This window comes from Eumetopias jubatus, unplaced genomic scaffold, assembly GCF_037043125.1.
Source record: "Eumetopias jubatus isolate StellerSeaLion01/CBP00866 unplaced genomic scaffold, mEumJub1_p1.0 scaffold_15, whole genome shotgun sequence".
NCBI lineage: Eukaryota > Metazoa > Chordata > Mammalia > Carnivora > Otariidae > Eumetopias > Eumetopias jubatus.
Window position 1 is genome coordinate 94,665,755 of NW_028274821.1, and position 11,203 is coordinate 94,676,957.

Below are 11,203 nucleotides of genomic sequence, written 5' to 3' on the forward strand. Positions count from 1 at the left end.
CTTCCCCGAGGGGCTCCGGGCACCGGGGGGAGGGGTGGGCAGACGCCACCCGGGGCTCCAGGGGCTTCTACTTTCTCGGCGGAGGAGGTCCTCAGGGTCACCGAGGTGTGCAGGGCACAGGGCGGGGCCTGCTTGCCCCAGGGGCGGGCCGGGGGCCGGGTTAGTCCCGCGCGCCGAGCCCCCACCGGCGGCCGACAGCGGGACGGCCGACAGGCACAAGAGACGGACGGTCCCCACGAGTGTCACCAGCACCGCCCCACGTCCCGCCGTCCCGCGGGTGGGGCCCGGACCCCTCCCCCCCCCACCGCTGGGCCCCTGCTAGCCCCGCGGAGGTGGAGCGCGGGCCCGCCGGCCGCTGGGTGCGGACCCCAGGACGCGCTCCGCGGTCCCAGCAGAGCCGGGCTGGCGGGGCCGGGGCGCCGGCGGGGGCCCTCGGGGCCGGCCAGGCCGCCAGCTCGCCACTGCCCTGCCCGGCTCCGCCCTACCCCCTGGTGTCCCCGGGGGGACCCCAAGCCCGCCCCACCTCGGCCCGCGCCCCGGCGGTCGCTCACCTGGGCCAGCGGGGCCCGCCCGGAACCCTGGCCCGGCCGCCGCAGCGGCGGGCCCGGACGGCTTTCCCTGGAGCACCGAGAGCCACACGGCCCGGGGCGAGGCGAGCCGGGAAACGCGAGCTCCGGGAGCTCCCGGCGGAAGTCGGGATGGGCGCGGCAGAAGCGCGGGGAGGGGCGGGGTCGGATGTAGAGGGGCGGCCCCTGTGGGGGGCGGGGCCGTGTGGACGGAGCGGGGGCCGACTCGGGGAGGGGCGGGGTCGCCCGGCCGCCAGGGGGCGCCGTGGGCAGCAGGAGGCGTGGCGCACCTGCGGCTGGCGGACTCCGCGCGCTCCGAGGGCCAAGCGCCCCTTCGGTCTGGAGCCCGGTGCCGGCCTCTAAGGGGGGCCCCCCCATCCCCACGCCGGCCTCCGGACCCTGAAGCTCCTGCTCCGCGGCCCTCGCCCCCAGTCGTCCCGCCGGATCCCTCACGGGACCCCCGCCGCCGCCGGCCTCGCCCGCCGCGCTCCGGCCCGGAAGCCCGACTCGCGCCGCAGTCTGGCGGGTGTCCACGCCGCCATGCCCTCTCGGGGAGACCTGGTGCGCGACTGGCACCGGGCCGTGCAGGCTGTGGCGCGCGGGGACTGGGGCTGCGCCCTCCGCCTCTTCTCGGGCGACCCCGAGCCGCCCGCCAGGATGTGCTTCAACGTGGGCTGCGTGCACCTGCTGGCCGGGGACCCGGAGGCCGCGCTGCGGGTGAGCCAGGGGCCCGACAGCCCGGCGCCCAGGGTTGGTCGCAGAGACCCCACCCCTTGGGAAGGCTGTTCTCTGAGCCTGGGGCATCTTACCGTGCGATAAAGACCCAGCTGCAGGGGTGAGCCCGGGGTCCCCGTCCTTCTTCCTGAGGGTCATCTGGAGATGTCCCCCCAGTGTTCTCCCTCAGTGAACACCGAAGGCAGGTGGGAGCTGTGTGGTCGGGGGACGCCACCCTGAACTCAGGGCATGATGGGGGGGGCGGCCTCCCTCGCCCTCTCCTCGAGGTGATGACCATGTGCCAGACTCTGTGGTCACAGGGAAGGACTGGGGTGCTGCTGGCTCAAGTGCTCATCGTGCTAATACCTAGAAATAGGCTGGGCGCTGGGTCCTGCTTGCAAGGGGCTTGCCTGCCCCCCAAGGCGTAGAGTTTAGAGAGGGGACTTCATCAAGCAGCTGTGGCGATGGGAAGGAGATGAGGTCTGTCTTGTTGGTACCAGACCCCAGATCTAAGTACTCATCTTTTCCCCAATCTATTCCCCAAAACAGAACCAAGAGCTCAAGACTGCACACCGGCTAGCGCACACAGCCCCTCTGCTGACAGAACCACTCTCTCCCCTTTAAACACTTTGTGTTCTTTAAAGTGATGCATGTTCCCCAGGTGCATACAAAATCCAGCAGCACCCTACTCATTTCTCCGGTCCCCAAATCTCTCCAACAGAAAGAACCAGGATCCGGCAGTTTTTGAGGCAATCAGTGGCAGCTACCTGGAAAATGACACAAGTGAAAAGAGAATTAGATGTAGGAGAGCATCAATGTCATTGTCTTGTAAAACTTGTAAAACCACGGGACTTGGGGGGGGAGACTGGGCAAAGGGTACAAGGGATCTCCTCTGTCATTTCTTGCATCTGCATATGAATCTACAATTCTTAGTAACAATTTCAGTTTTAAAGTGTTATCCAAGAAAGGGAATATAATCACCAGACACTAGGTAGCTCAGTCAATAGTAGATATAAGGCCAATCCATTTATCACTTATTCATAGACTGTGATTTAACTAGAGAAGGGACAGAGGTGGTGAGCAGAAGAATATGGTATTGAATTCTTTACCCTGAGAGAAGAGGGGGGACTGTCCAAAGTCAATAAAGTTAAGTAATAATAGCATGGGCACATTAGTTGGAAATACGGGGATTTTTTAAAGCAGACGGAAGGGCAACAATTACCGGAACTGTCTCTGAGGAGCAGGGCAGGGTGGGGGGGCGTAGGCAGGGAAGCAGTCTGTTGACAGGGACCCTACGTGACCTTGACATGGCTGCTCTGGGTGGCCGGGTAGCAGACGGGTGGATTTCTCTGGCACTGAGGGCCCCCTCATCAATGCCTCCGTGTGTACCTTCAACCTTAGGTCGATCCCAGTTCTGCAATAAGCCCCCCAGTTTGGCCAGACTTGTAAGACCATGACGCCCCTCCTATTACCCATGTTTAACTGATGGTTGCTGTCCTCATTAGGAGTAGTCGACCTCGTCTGAATGAAGTTTAGGGAAGAGCTGTACCTTACACACATACTAAGACTTTTGTGTTCTTGTTCTTTCTAATACTTTTTTAAAGATTTTATTTATTTATTTGAGAGAGAGAGAGAGAGAGAGAGCGCACGAGCAGGGGGGATGAGACAGAGGGAGAGGGAGAAGCAGGCTCCCCGCTGAGCAGGGAGCCCGATGCGGGACTCGGTCCCAGGACGCCGGGATCATGACCTGAGCTCAAGGCAGATGCTTAACTGAGTGAGCCACCCAGGCGCCCGTCTTTCTGATTCTAATAGATAAGAAGTGTCATTTTGTATGAACTATCAGAAATAGGATTTTAAAAAGACAAAAATCTCGTATAACTCCATGCCCCAGAGGTAACTATTATTAACGTGCTGGAGTGTTCCCTTCTGTTGTTTCCCCTGTCCTCACGGCAGACAGATTGGTTTATGACAACACCTTGCTGTGCTCCTTGCGCTTCGGGAGCTCAGGCTGATTCTGGTCGTGGCACCAAGGAAAACTGAATGGTGATGCAGGTACCCAGGCGTGAGCTCTGGAGGCCCCTGGACTGGTGCGGGAAACTTCTCTCTGCCGGTGGCTGTCCTGGGGTCCAGTGGAATTCCTTGGCCCCCTGCCACTGGTCATCTGCCTGGACTGTGTCTGTGACACAGGGGTGATAGAATTGCAGACCTTGGCGATCCATGGGCATTTCTGTCCCCAGGCATTTGACCAAGCAGTGACCAAGGACACCTGCATGGCTGTTGGCTTCTTCCAGCGAGGAGTGGCCAACTTCCAGCTGGAGAGGTGAGCACAGGGATGCCTTGTTTCTTCTCTGACGGCTTTTTCTCTGCAAAGTCCATTCTTATGCTCCCCGCTCCCCCTCTCTTCCTATGGGTCACCTCCTCTTGCCAACCCCTCCTCTACAGCCCCAGGGAGGCCTGGAGAGGATACTGTGCTCATGCTGGAGCGGGACACAGAAGTGGTTGGGGTCCTCAGTGCTCACCTGGGCTCTTTGCACTGTGGTCCTTCCCAGAGAAGGAAACATTCTGCAGGACAAGCTCATCTTCCCCCTGCCCCACCTAGCCCCCAGGACAAGCCCAGCAGATGGCCCCATGCCAAGCAGGCAGACTCTGGGGGCAACCTCCTCCTCACATGGGTCCAGAAGCCTGCCTGGGGGAGATGGGGATTCCAGTGGAGGCTGAGGAGCTTCCAGCAGGTCTCTGCAGAGGGAGGCCCACAGGCGATGGGGGTCCTGAGAAGCAGGAGGGAAATGCTCAGGGTACTCCACACAGCCAGGGGTGGAAGAGGGCCTGGGGTGCAGACAGGGGCCCCAGTCAGGGGAGTGAGATTTCCAGAAGGCAGAGCTGGATCAGAGCTGACATCACCTCACACCCCAGGCGTGGTACCCCCTCTACCTCCCACAGCCACGTCTGTATGTCAATCCCTTGACCCATTGGTTGGTACTTGAGTGCCTACCATGTGCTAGGACCTGGGTGGCCACCACTGCTCCCTAGCAGGTGTCCCTGGAGATGGGGGCAGGGGAGGCTGGGGCAGGGCTTGGAGCCTTTCCCTAAAGCCACTGAGAACACCCCCCTAATCCCCCACTGCCCACAGGTTCCAGGAGGCCCTGTCCGACTTCTGGCTGGCCCTGGCACAGCTAAGGGATAACACCACCATTGACTATACGCAGCTGGGCCTGCGGTTCAAGCTGAAGGCCTGGGAGGTGAGCTTGCACCAGACTTGTACGGGGAGCTGGCCTCCAAGAGGGGGGCCAGCTGGGGGCCCTGGAGGTGCTGTCTGTGGGTGGATGGCCCGGGAGCCCCTTCAGGCCCCGTCCTCTGGGGCCCGCTGTCTTGTTACTGCCCCAGGTGGGGTCATGTTGACTGATATGCTCCCTCACGCCTGAGACGCCCTGCTACCCCTCCTGGCCACACTTTCACCCCAAGGAAGCTTAGGGGCAGAAGAGGTGGAAGGCCACCAGGAGAAGGGCGGGGGAGGGTCAGAGTCAGCAGAGAGAGGCAGGTGGGGTCAGAAGGAATACAGCTTGGCTGTGAGCCCCCCCCCCCCAGCCTCTCCTTGTGGCTGACACCAAGGGGAATCGAGAGGACACCCCCAGCACTCCCGGAAACATGCCGCCTGGAGCCTTCTCCAAGCAGCCTGTGTTGCAGTCAACAAATCATGGGAAAGTCCCACCGGGTGGGCTCCACAGCCCGCCTGGGTCCCCTGGCCCAGGGCACCCAACAGTGCAGGGCGGGGCATGGGGCGTTGGCCTGGCAGTGACCCCTACCCAGCCGTGTAACAGCATCTCCAGAGGGTGGCCAGCTGGCTCTAGGAGTGTGGGGTCACCTGGCAGGCCATGGGGACGGAGGGCCGCGGGAAGAACGGGTTGGTTTCTCTTGACATAGGGCCAAGCTGGGCAAGCACTTGCTGCCTTTGCAGCAGCCGAGGGGTCAGCGGGCAGTGTCGGCTCCCAGGAGCACCGGGCCACTTCGCTTCTGCCCTCAGCACGTCCCTCTGGCGACAGCCTTAACCCGACCCAACCTGTCTGTCCAAACGTCTTTTCACACGGGGTTGGGCGTGAGGAAGGGGACAGGACAGAGGAAGGGGTTCCTTGGACAGCACCCCAGAGCAGGGCACTGAGCAGGGCAGCACACAGTCGAAGGGGCTGCAAAAGGGGCCAGGCCAGATGCAGAATGGGCGGAGAGGATGCTCCCAGAGCTCGGCAATCTGCCCCTGATGTTCGGAGCAGAGAAGCGCCAGAGCGATGAACCGGTGCAGCTGCGGGGTCTGGAGAGTGAGGCCTGCCCGGCAGAGCCACTGAGCCAGGCAGGCTCCGCTTCAGGCTGGGCACCCAGAAGAGCCCTCGGGGGCTGTGCCTGAGGCGCGACGTGTTCGGGGTCGGGGCTGGGGGCGGGGCCAGGAGAGGCGCCAGGGGCGGGGCCGGGAGGGGGGTAAGAGAAGGGACTGGAGGTGGGGCCAGGAGAGGGGTCGGGGCGGGACTGGAGGTGGGGCCAGGAGATGGGACTGGCGGTGGGACCAGGAGAAGGGTTGGAGGCGGGGCCGGAGACGGGCCGGGGGCGGGACTAGAGGCGGGGCCAGGAGAGTGGTCCAGGAAGGTACCGGAGGTGGGGCCAGGAGAGGTGCCAGGGGCGGGACTGGGGGCGGGGCCAGGAGAGGGACCTGGTGCGGGCCTGGGGTGGAATCCGGATCAGAGGCAGGGGAGGCGTGGGGAGCAAAGGGGGAGGTTGAGGCCTGAAGGGCTGCTCTGGGGATGGGACCAGGGGTGAGGCCAGAGGAGGGGAGATAAGTGAGGTAGTAGGCTGTCATCTCTCACCTCGCTCCCAGGTGCTCTTCAACGTGGGGGCAGCACAGTGCCGGCTAGGACTCTGGGCTGAGGCCACCCGCAGCCTAGAGGAGGCCCTCTCGAAGGGGCCGGAAGGGGCCGGCGACCTGCACGCCGCCCTGGACCAACTGCAGGTGAGGGGTGGGCAGGTGGAGAGCAGGCCGGCCCCACCCCCGGGTGCTGTTGGGCCCATGGCCCACAGTCCAGGCCCCCCAAGACCAACTCTGTGAGATGAAGAAATTTCTAGAGGGAGGTGGCCGGTGTGCCCTGGTGTCGGGCTGGGAAAGGACTTCCCAGGGCCTGTGAGAAGTGGGCGGAGGGTCCCTGAGGCCACAGCCCTGGTTAGATGCTCAGGTCTGCTTTGGCCGGACCCCCTCCAGAAACAGGCCCACCTGCAGCCTCGGCAGGTCCCCAGGGGTGAGGTCTTCCGGCCCCACAGGCGGCACCTGGAGCATCTGGAACCAGTGGATTTCCTAGGCAAGGCCACGGTAAGGGGGCAGCGGCTCACTTCCTGTGGCCCCCGGGCTCGGGGGCCTTCAGCAGCCGCAGGTGCGGAGCTCACAGGGGCCCCTGTCGTTAGAAAGGCTTCGGTAGGTGGGTGGAGAGTGGGCACAAGGCCACCCCCAAACTGCAGAGTGCCTGAGCTTCCTGGGTCAGGGGCAGGGTCTCCAAGTGGAGTTCACAGATTCTGGGCTCTTGGAACCAGGAGGCAGAACCCGCCAGAAGCTGGCTGAGGAGGAGGGGTCTCATGACTTTTTGGCAGGGATCAGGGCAGTGCTGTCCCCGCCCGCCTCTGCCTCAGCCATGCTCTTCTGGCCTCAGCACCTCCCTGTATTTTTCTGTCTCTTTATCTCCCTGCATCTCTGCCCCAGAGAGTGAGATCCCAAGGAGGCCCCGGGGTAGGCTGGCCTGGGCCATGCAGCATCACCAAAGCCCCAGAACACTGGGGAGCGGGGGTGGAATGCAGAGAAGTAACTCCTCTGTGCACAAAGGAAAATTTGCTTGGGTTTCAAGCTGGTGGCCCTTGGGTTAACCCCAGCACCCACCAAGGTCACTGAGGGCCGGCACGCTGTGTGTGACCAGGTACAGGGCTGGTGAGGTCACATGCCCCAAACACCTCATCTTTGCAAACATCTGCTGGCAGGGGCCAGGCGGCTCTGAGCTGCATTAAACTGAATTTAGAGTTTGTTTATCACAGTATAAGACTTCTAAGAAATAAAAATATTTCAAAAGTTGTATTAAAAATAATTTAGAACTGTCAACACAGATGTTTTCCTTTATCAGACATATTTTTTCCTACCTTTTAGCCCCCACCATGGCGCTTTTGCAGCCTTGGGTCAGGCGTGGGCAGCCCCCACATGGCAGATGGGACACTCAGGCGTGTGGGGTGGGCAGCAGGGGCTGGGAGCGGACATCACAGGGTCCCTGACTCTGCTGTCTCCTGCTGTCCCTCACCAGGTGGTAGCCTCTGCCATCCCCGAAGACCAGCACGAGGGCACCCAGCCTCAGCAGCCCCAGGTGTGTGGGTAGCCTTCCAGCCAGCCCAGACTTCTGTGATTTTGCAGGCCTGAGCATTTCAGACCTTTTTACTGTGAAGGGAGGAAAGTGCTCTGAACCCTCCCTCGGGGCTCCCCAACCTTGCTCTGATCTGAACTTGGGAGTGGCAGGCCTATTCTGTGTGAGAGTCTTGCCTGGGGTAGCAGGGGGCGGGGACAATGCTGGGCCTCCCTGCCCTGACACTCACCCACAGGGATCCTGACAGAAGATGTCATTCTGTACCCATAGGTTCGGGATGCCGATGGTGAAGGCAGACCTGGAGCTGCCCCACGGTAGGAAGGAGTGGGTCTCCCCTCTGCATGCTGGTTTCTCCTCTTGGGGCAGAGGCCTTGGTGTGAGGCCTGCATCGCAGCCCCTGAGGCCAGGGAAGAGGTGTCTAGCCTCTCTCAGCCCTGCCCATGCCCCCTTTGTCCAGATGCCCAGGGCTTACGCTGTCCTGAGCCCATCCTGCTCGTGAGGAAGAGCCCTGTGCCCCGTTCTCATAGACGCAGCATCCAAGCCTCAGTGGGCACCAGAGGGGAGTTGAGACTTCAGGTCACCATGACTCCAAGTAGCACCGAGGCTCGGAGCCAAGGTGCCCAAGGAGGGTGCTGACTGGGTTGTGGGCTGACGTGATTACTCCTCTGGCATTGCCAGACTGGACCCTCACTGGTGGGGCTGTTCCAACTCGAGAGAGGGGATGCTGCTCAAGGTTGCACAGGGTGTAGGGACATAGAGCAGTTCCCCGCCCGGGGCCTGCTCTGCGCTGCCCCTCTTCTCCACACTTGGTGTTCCTCTCAGGCTGTGTTGGGAGGGGAACAAGTTGGGCAAGTCCTGGGAATGAGGGCTCCCCCCCGCCCCCCAGGTCTGGAGACTCAGGCCCCTGCAGCACTGCCACCCCCTGTGGTCCCAGGATGCCCCTTGAGGCAGAGACAGAGGTTGGCTCTGGACAGGTGGCGCAGGTCATCTATGATGAGCGGGTGAGTGAGCCCGGGCTGGGGTTGGGGGGACAGGAGCCACAGTGCTGGGAGGACACCCCCCACCAGGCTGAGCATGGGGACCAGCAGCCACAGCCAGGCACTGTGAGGGTCTCAGGGCAGGGCAGGTGGCTTCCTCTGTCAGGGCAGAGACAGAGCTGGAGCCAGCCACCGTGGCTGGACGCCAGGGTTGGGGAGCTTGCTGGTGCTCACTGGTGCACAGACAGGAGTCCAGTGGTCCTCCCCACGCCCCTGGACTGCAGCCTGGGCTTCTGTACCATTCAGCCACCTAGCCTGCCTTCCTGGATACAGGCTTCTCCCGGGCAGAGGCCCCCAGGAGGGTGTGGCTGGCCACCACCCAGGGCCAGCGCCCGGAGAGGGGTCGCCCATGCACAGAGAAGGTGGTTGAACTTAACATGCAGTTTATCCAAGGACTTGATAAGAAAACACAGTCCCTCCCCTTTCATAGATGTTCCATTAACTCAAGGTAAACAAACCTGTGCCCTGAAAAGCAATTGTTCTCTGTCATGACTGAGCTTCATTAAATCCCCACAGGTTAAGGATGCCTTTACTAGGTTCGTACATTGAGGGTTTAGGTCCTTGACCCTCCTGACATAATAGCAAACAACTTCTGAAGGGCTTTAACCAGCTGGAAAATCTGATACGGTCCAAACACTTCATCTATAACCAAACTTACCGACCACCACCCCCCCCCCCCCCGCCCCTTGAAGCCAGAATCTGAGTCAGGATCGTCTGGATCCCGGGGCCCCTCTGGGAGGTTCCGCTGCCCCTCTCGCACCTCCTACATGGGGTGAAGTCCAGCTGGCCCCTGGCCTGGGTCCTCAGCCTCCAGGGTCACCGGGGACCCCCAGCTGGAGCTCCCGTCTCATAGTGCTTGGTGGTGGCAGTCGGGGGCATGACAGATTCTTCCCCACCGATGTAAGGCAGGCTGAGTATGGTCTCCAGGCCCACAGGGACCTGGTTCATGCCCTGAATACACCCCACACGGGTTGTATTTATGGCTTCCTGCTGATCAGCTGGCTCCCTGGCCATAAACCTCACCACTGGGTCTGCTGCAACAAGCCCCAGGCCAGGGAAAGCTGCCCCATCCTCAGGGCCCCCCTCCCTGGCCCTTGCTCCCAGCCTGTGGCTTTTCCTGCAGAGGCCCCGTGTGGAGCAAGTTGGCAAACAGGTTCCTCCAGGTAAGGACATACTGAGCTACAGGTGGTGGGCAGAGGCTCTCGGTGGTGGGAGTCCTGGGCAGGCGTCTGGGGGTGCTGGGAGCGGCCTCTTTGCCCCCGAGGGAGGCGGCTGGCTACCTTGGGCCTCCCAGCGGGCATGTGGTGCCAACGGCTACTCTACCCCAAAATGTCCCAGTTTGGGGCTGGTGGCCACCTGAGTCTCTGCTCTGTCACCCTCCACAGGGCCGCTCGTGGCAGGGGGGCCGGACCCCAGCCCTTTGGAGGATCCCTTGGGTGCTGGGGTAAGAGGCACTGGCCTGCATGTCACCCCCACTCTTCAGGGATTTGGGGCCCTCCTGGGGACCCCAGCTGATAGAGCCTTCCAAGCCTGGAGCCCCAGCCCCTCCCACCCTCTTTGCTCGAAGGCCACCCCAGCCGGGCCCTGGGCATACAGATTGTGGGGCTTCATGACTGACCACTGCCTTTCTGCCCTGACCCAGGGAGTGGCTGTGGGGGACCCTGCGTCCTCGGTGACCGTCACAGTGCAGTGTGCCTTCACCCTGGCCCTGAAGGTCCCGAGAGGAGCTGACCTGTCCAGCCTGCGGAGCCTGCTGAGCCAAGCACTGCCTCGCCAGGCCCAGTGTGGGCAGCTCAGGTGAGTGGGTGGGAGGTGGGGCAGGACTGCAGAGGGCAGAGGGCAGTGCCCCGCCAGAAGCACCCCCTGCCCCCTCGACACCACTCTGAGGAGTCTCTTTGCAGTTACCGAGACCCCAGCAACAAGGGGCGCTGGGTCCCCCTCCCCGGGGAGGAGGCACTGCAGAGGGCCTGGCGGGACGCGGCAGCCAGCCCGGGGGTCCTGCAGCTCCAGTGCCGGGTGAGCCTCAGGATTGCATGGGTGTGGGTCTCAGTGTGGAGCACGGGGGACCCTGGGGCCCTTCTCCAGCCCTGCAGCCCCCCTTCCCGCCATAGGGAGCAGGTGGCCGGCCTGCCCTCTGCCAGGTGGTGGCCCAGCACAGCTACTCTGCCCGGGGGCCTGAGGACCTGGCCTTGCAGCAGGGGGATGTCGTGGACGTCCTGTGTGAAGGTCAGTGGGCCTCTGGGGCACAAGGGGCTTCTGTGAGCAGACCTTGCTTGGTGTGCTCTGAGGAACCCTGACTCCCCTTGCATGCAGTGGACCAGGCATGGCTGGAGGGTCACTGTGATGGCCGCATCGGCATTTTCCCCAAGTGCTTTGTGGTCCCAGCTGGACAGTATGTGTGAGGAGCCTGAGACCCCCACCCGGCGCCCCGCCCAGCCCAAACCCAGTGAAGAAATCAGACCTAAGACGTCCCGTGGCAAGGAGGGTGTTAATAAAGCAGTCTTCCCCCCAC

At 62.5% G+C, this 11,203-nt stretch overlaps 1 protein-coding gene and 1 long non-coding RNA gene across 5 annotated transcripts in view; one reads left to right on the forward strand and one right to left on the reverse strand.

The window, feature by feature from the left end:
• The window catches only part of LOC114201759 (uncharacterized), a 28,187-nt gene extending 27,507 nt beyond the window's left edge, over positions 1-680 (reverse strand). For all 3 annotated transcript variants that reach the window (XR_003607700.2, XR_003607698.2, XR_015766850.1), the window contains exon 1: positions 552-680. This is a non-coding gene — a long non-coding RNA (uncharacterized LOC114201759). The remainder of the gene's footprint in view (positions 1-551) is intronic.
• Positions 681-854: 174 nt separating this feature from the next.
• NOXA1 (NADPH oxidase activator 1) lies at positions 855-11,202 on the forward strand. Of its 2 annotated transcripts, XM_028094606.2 has the most exons (14): positions 855-1,283; positions 3,518-3,600; positions 4,411-4,519; positions 6,142-6,273; positions 6,520-6,627; positions 7,598-7,657; positions 7,925-7,968; positions 8,541-8,655; positions 9,815-9,854; positions 10,077-10,135; positions 10,334-10,488; positions 10,593-10,707; positions 10,803-10,917; positions 11,005-11,202. In XM_028094606.2, exons 1-14 carry the CDS (start codon positions 1,107-1,109, stop codon positions 11,091-11,093), a joined length of 1,401 nt encoding a protein of 466 aa, XP_027950407.1. In that variant the 5' UTR covers positions 855-1,106; the 3' UTR covers positions 11,094-11,202. The 2 variants fall into 2 exon arrangements, with proteins under 2 accessions (XP_027950407.1, XP_027950406.1); XM_028094605.2 differs by lacking the exon at positions 11,005-11,202 and having other exon boundaries at positions 10,593-10,989.
• The last annotated feature ends 1 nt before the right edge of the window (position 11,203 follows it).

Coding starts and splice junctions, on each gene's coding strand:
- NOXA1 (XM_028094605.2), top strand. CDS start 1,107: ATGCCCTCTCGGGGAGACCTGGTGCGCGACTGGCACCGGGCCGTGCAG. Junction 1,284..3,517: donor ACCCGGAGGCCGCGCTGCGG/GTGAGCCAGGGG, acceptor TTCTGTCCCCAG/GCATTTGACCAAGCAGTGAC. Junction 7,658..7,924: donor CCCAGCCTCAGCAGCCCCAG/GTGTGTGGGTAG, acceptor CTGTACCCATAG/GTTCGGGATGCCGATGGTGA.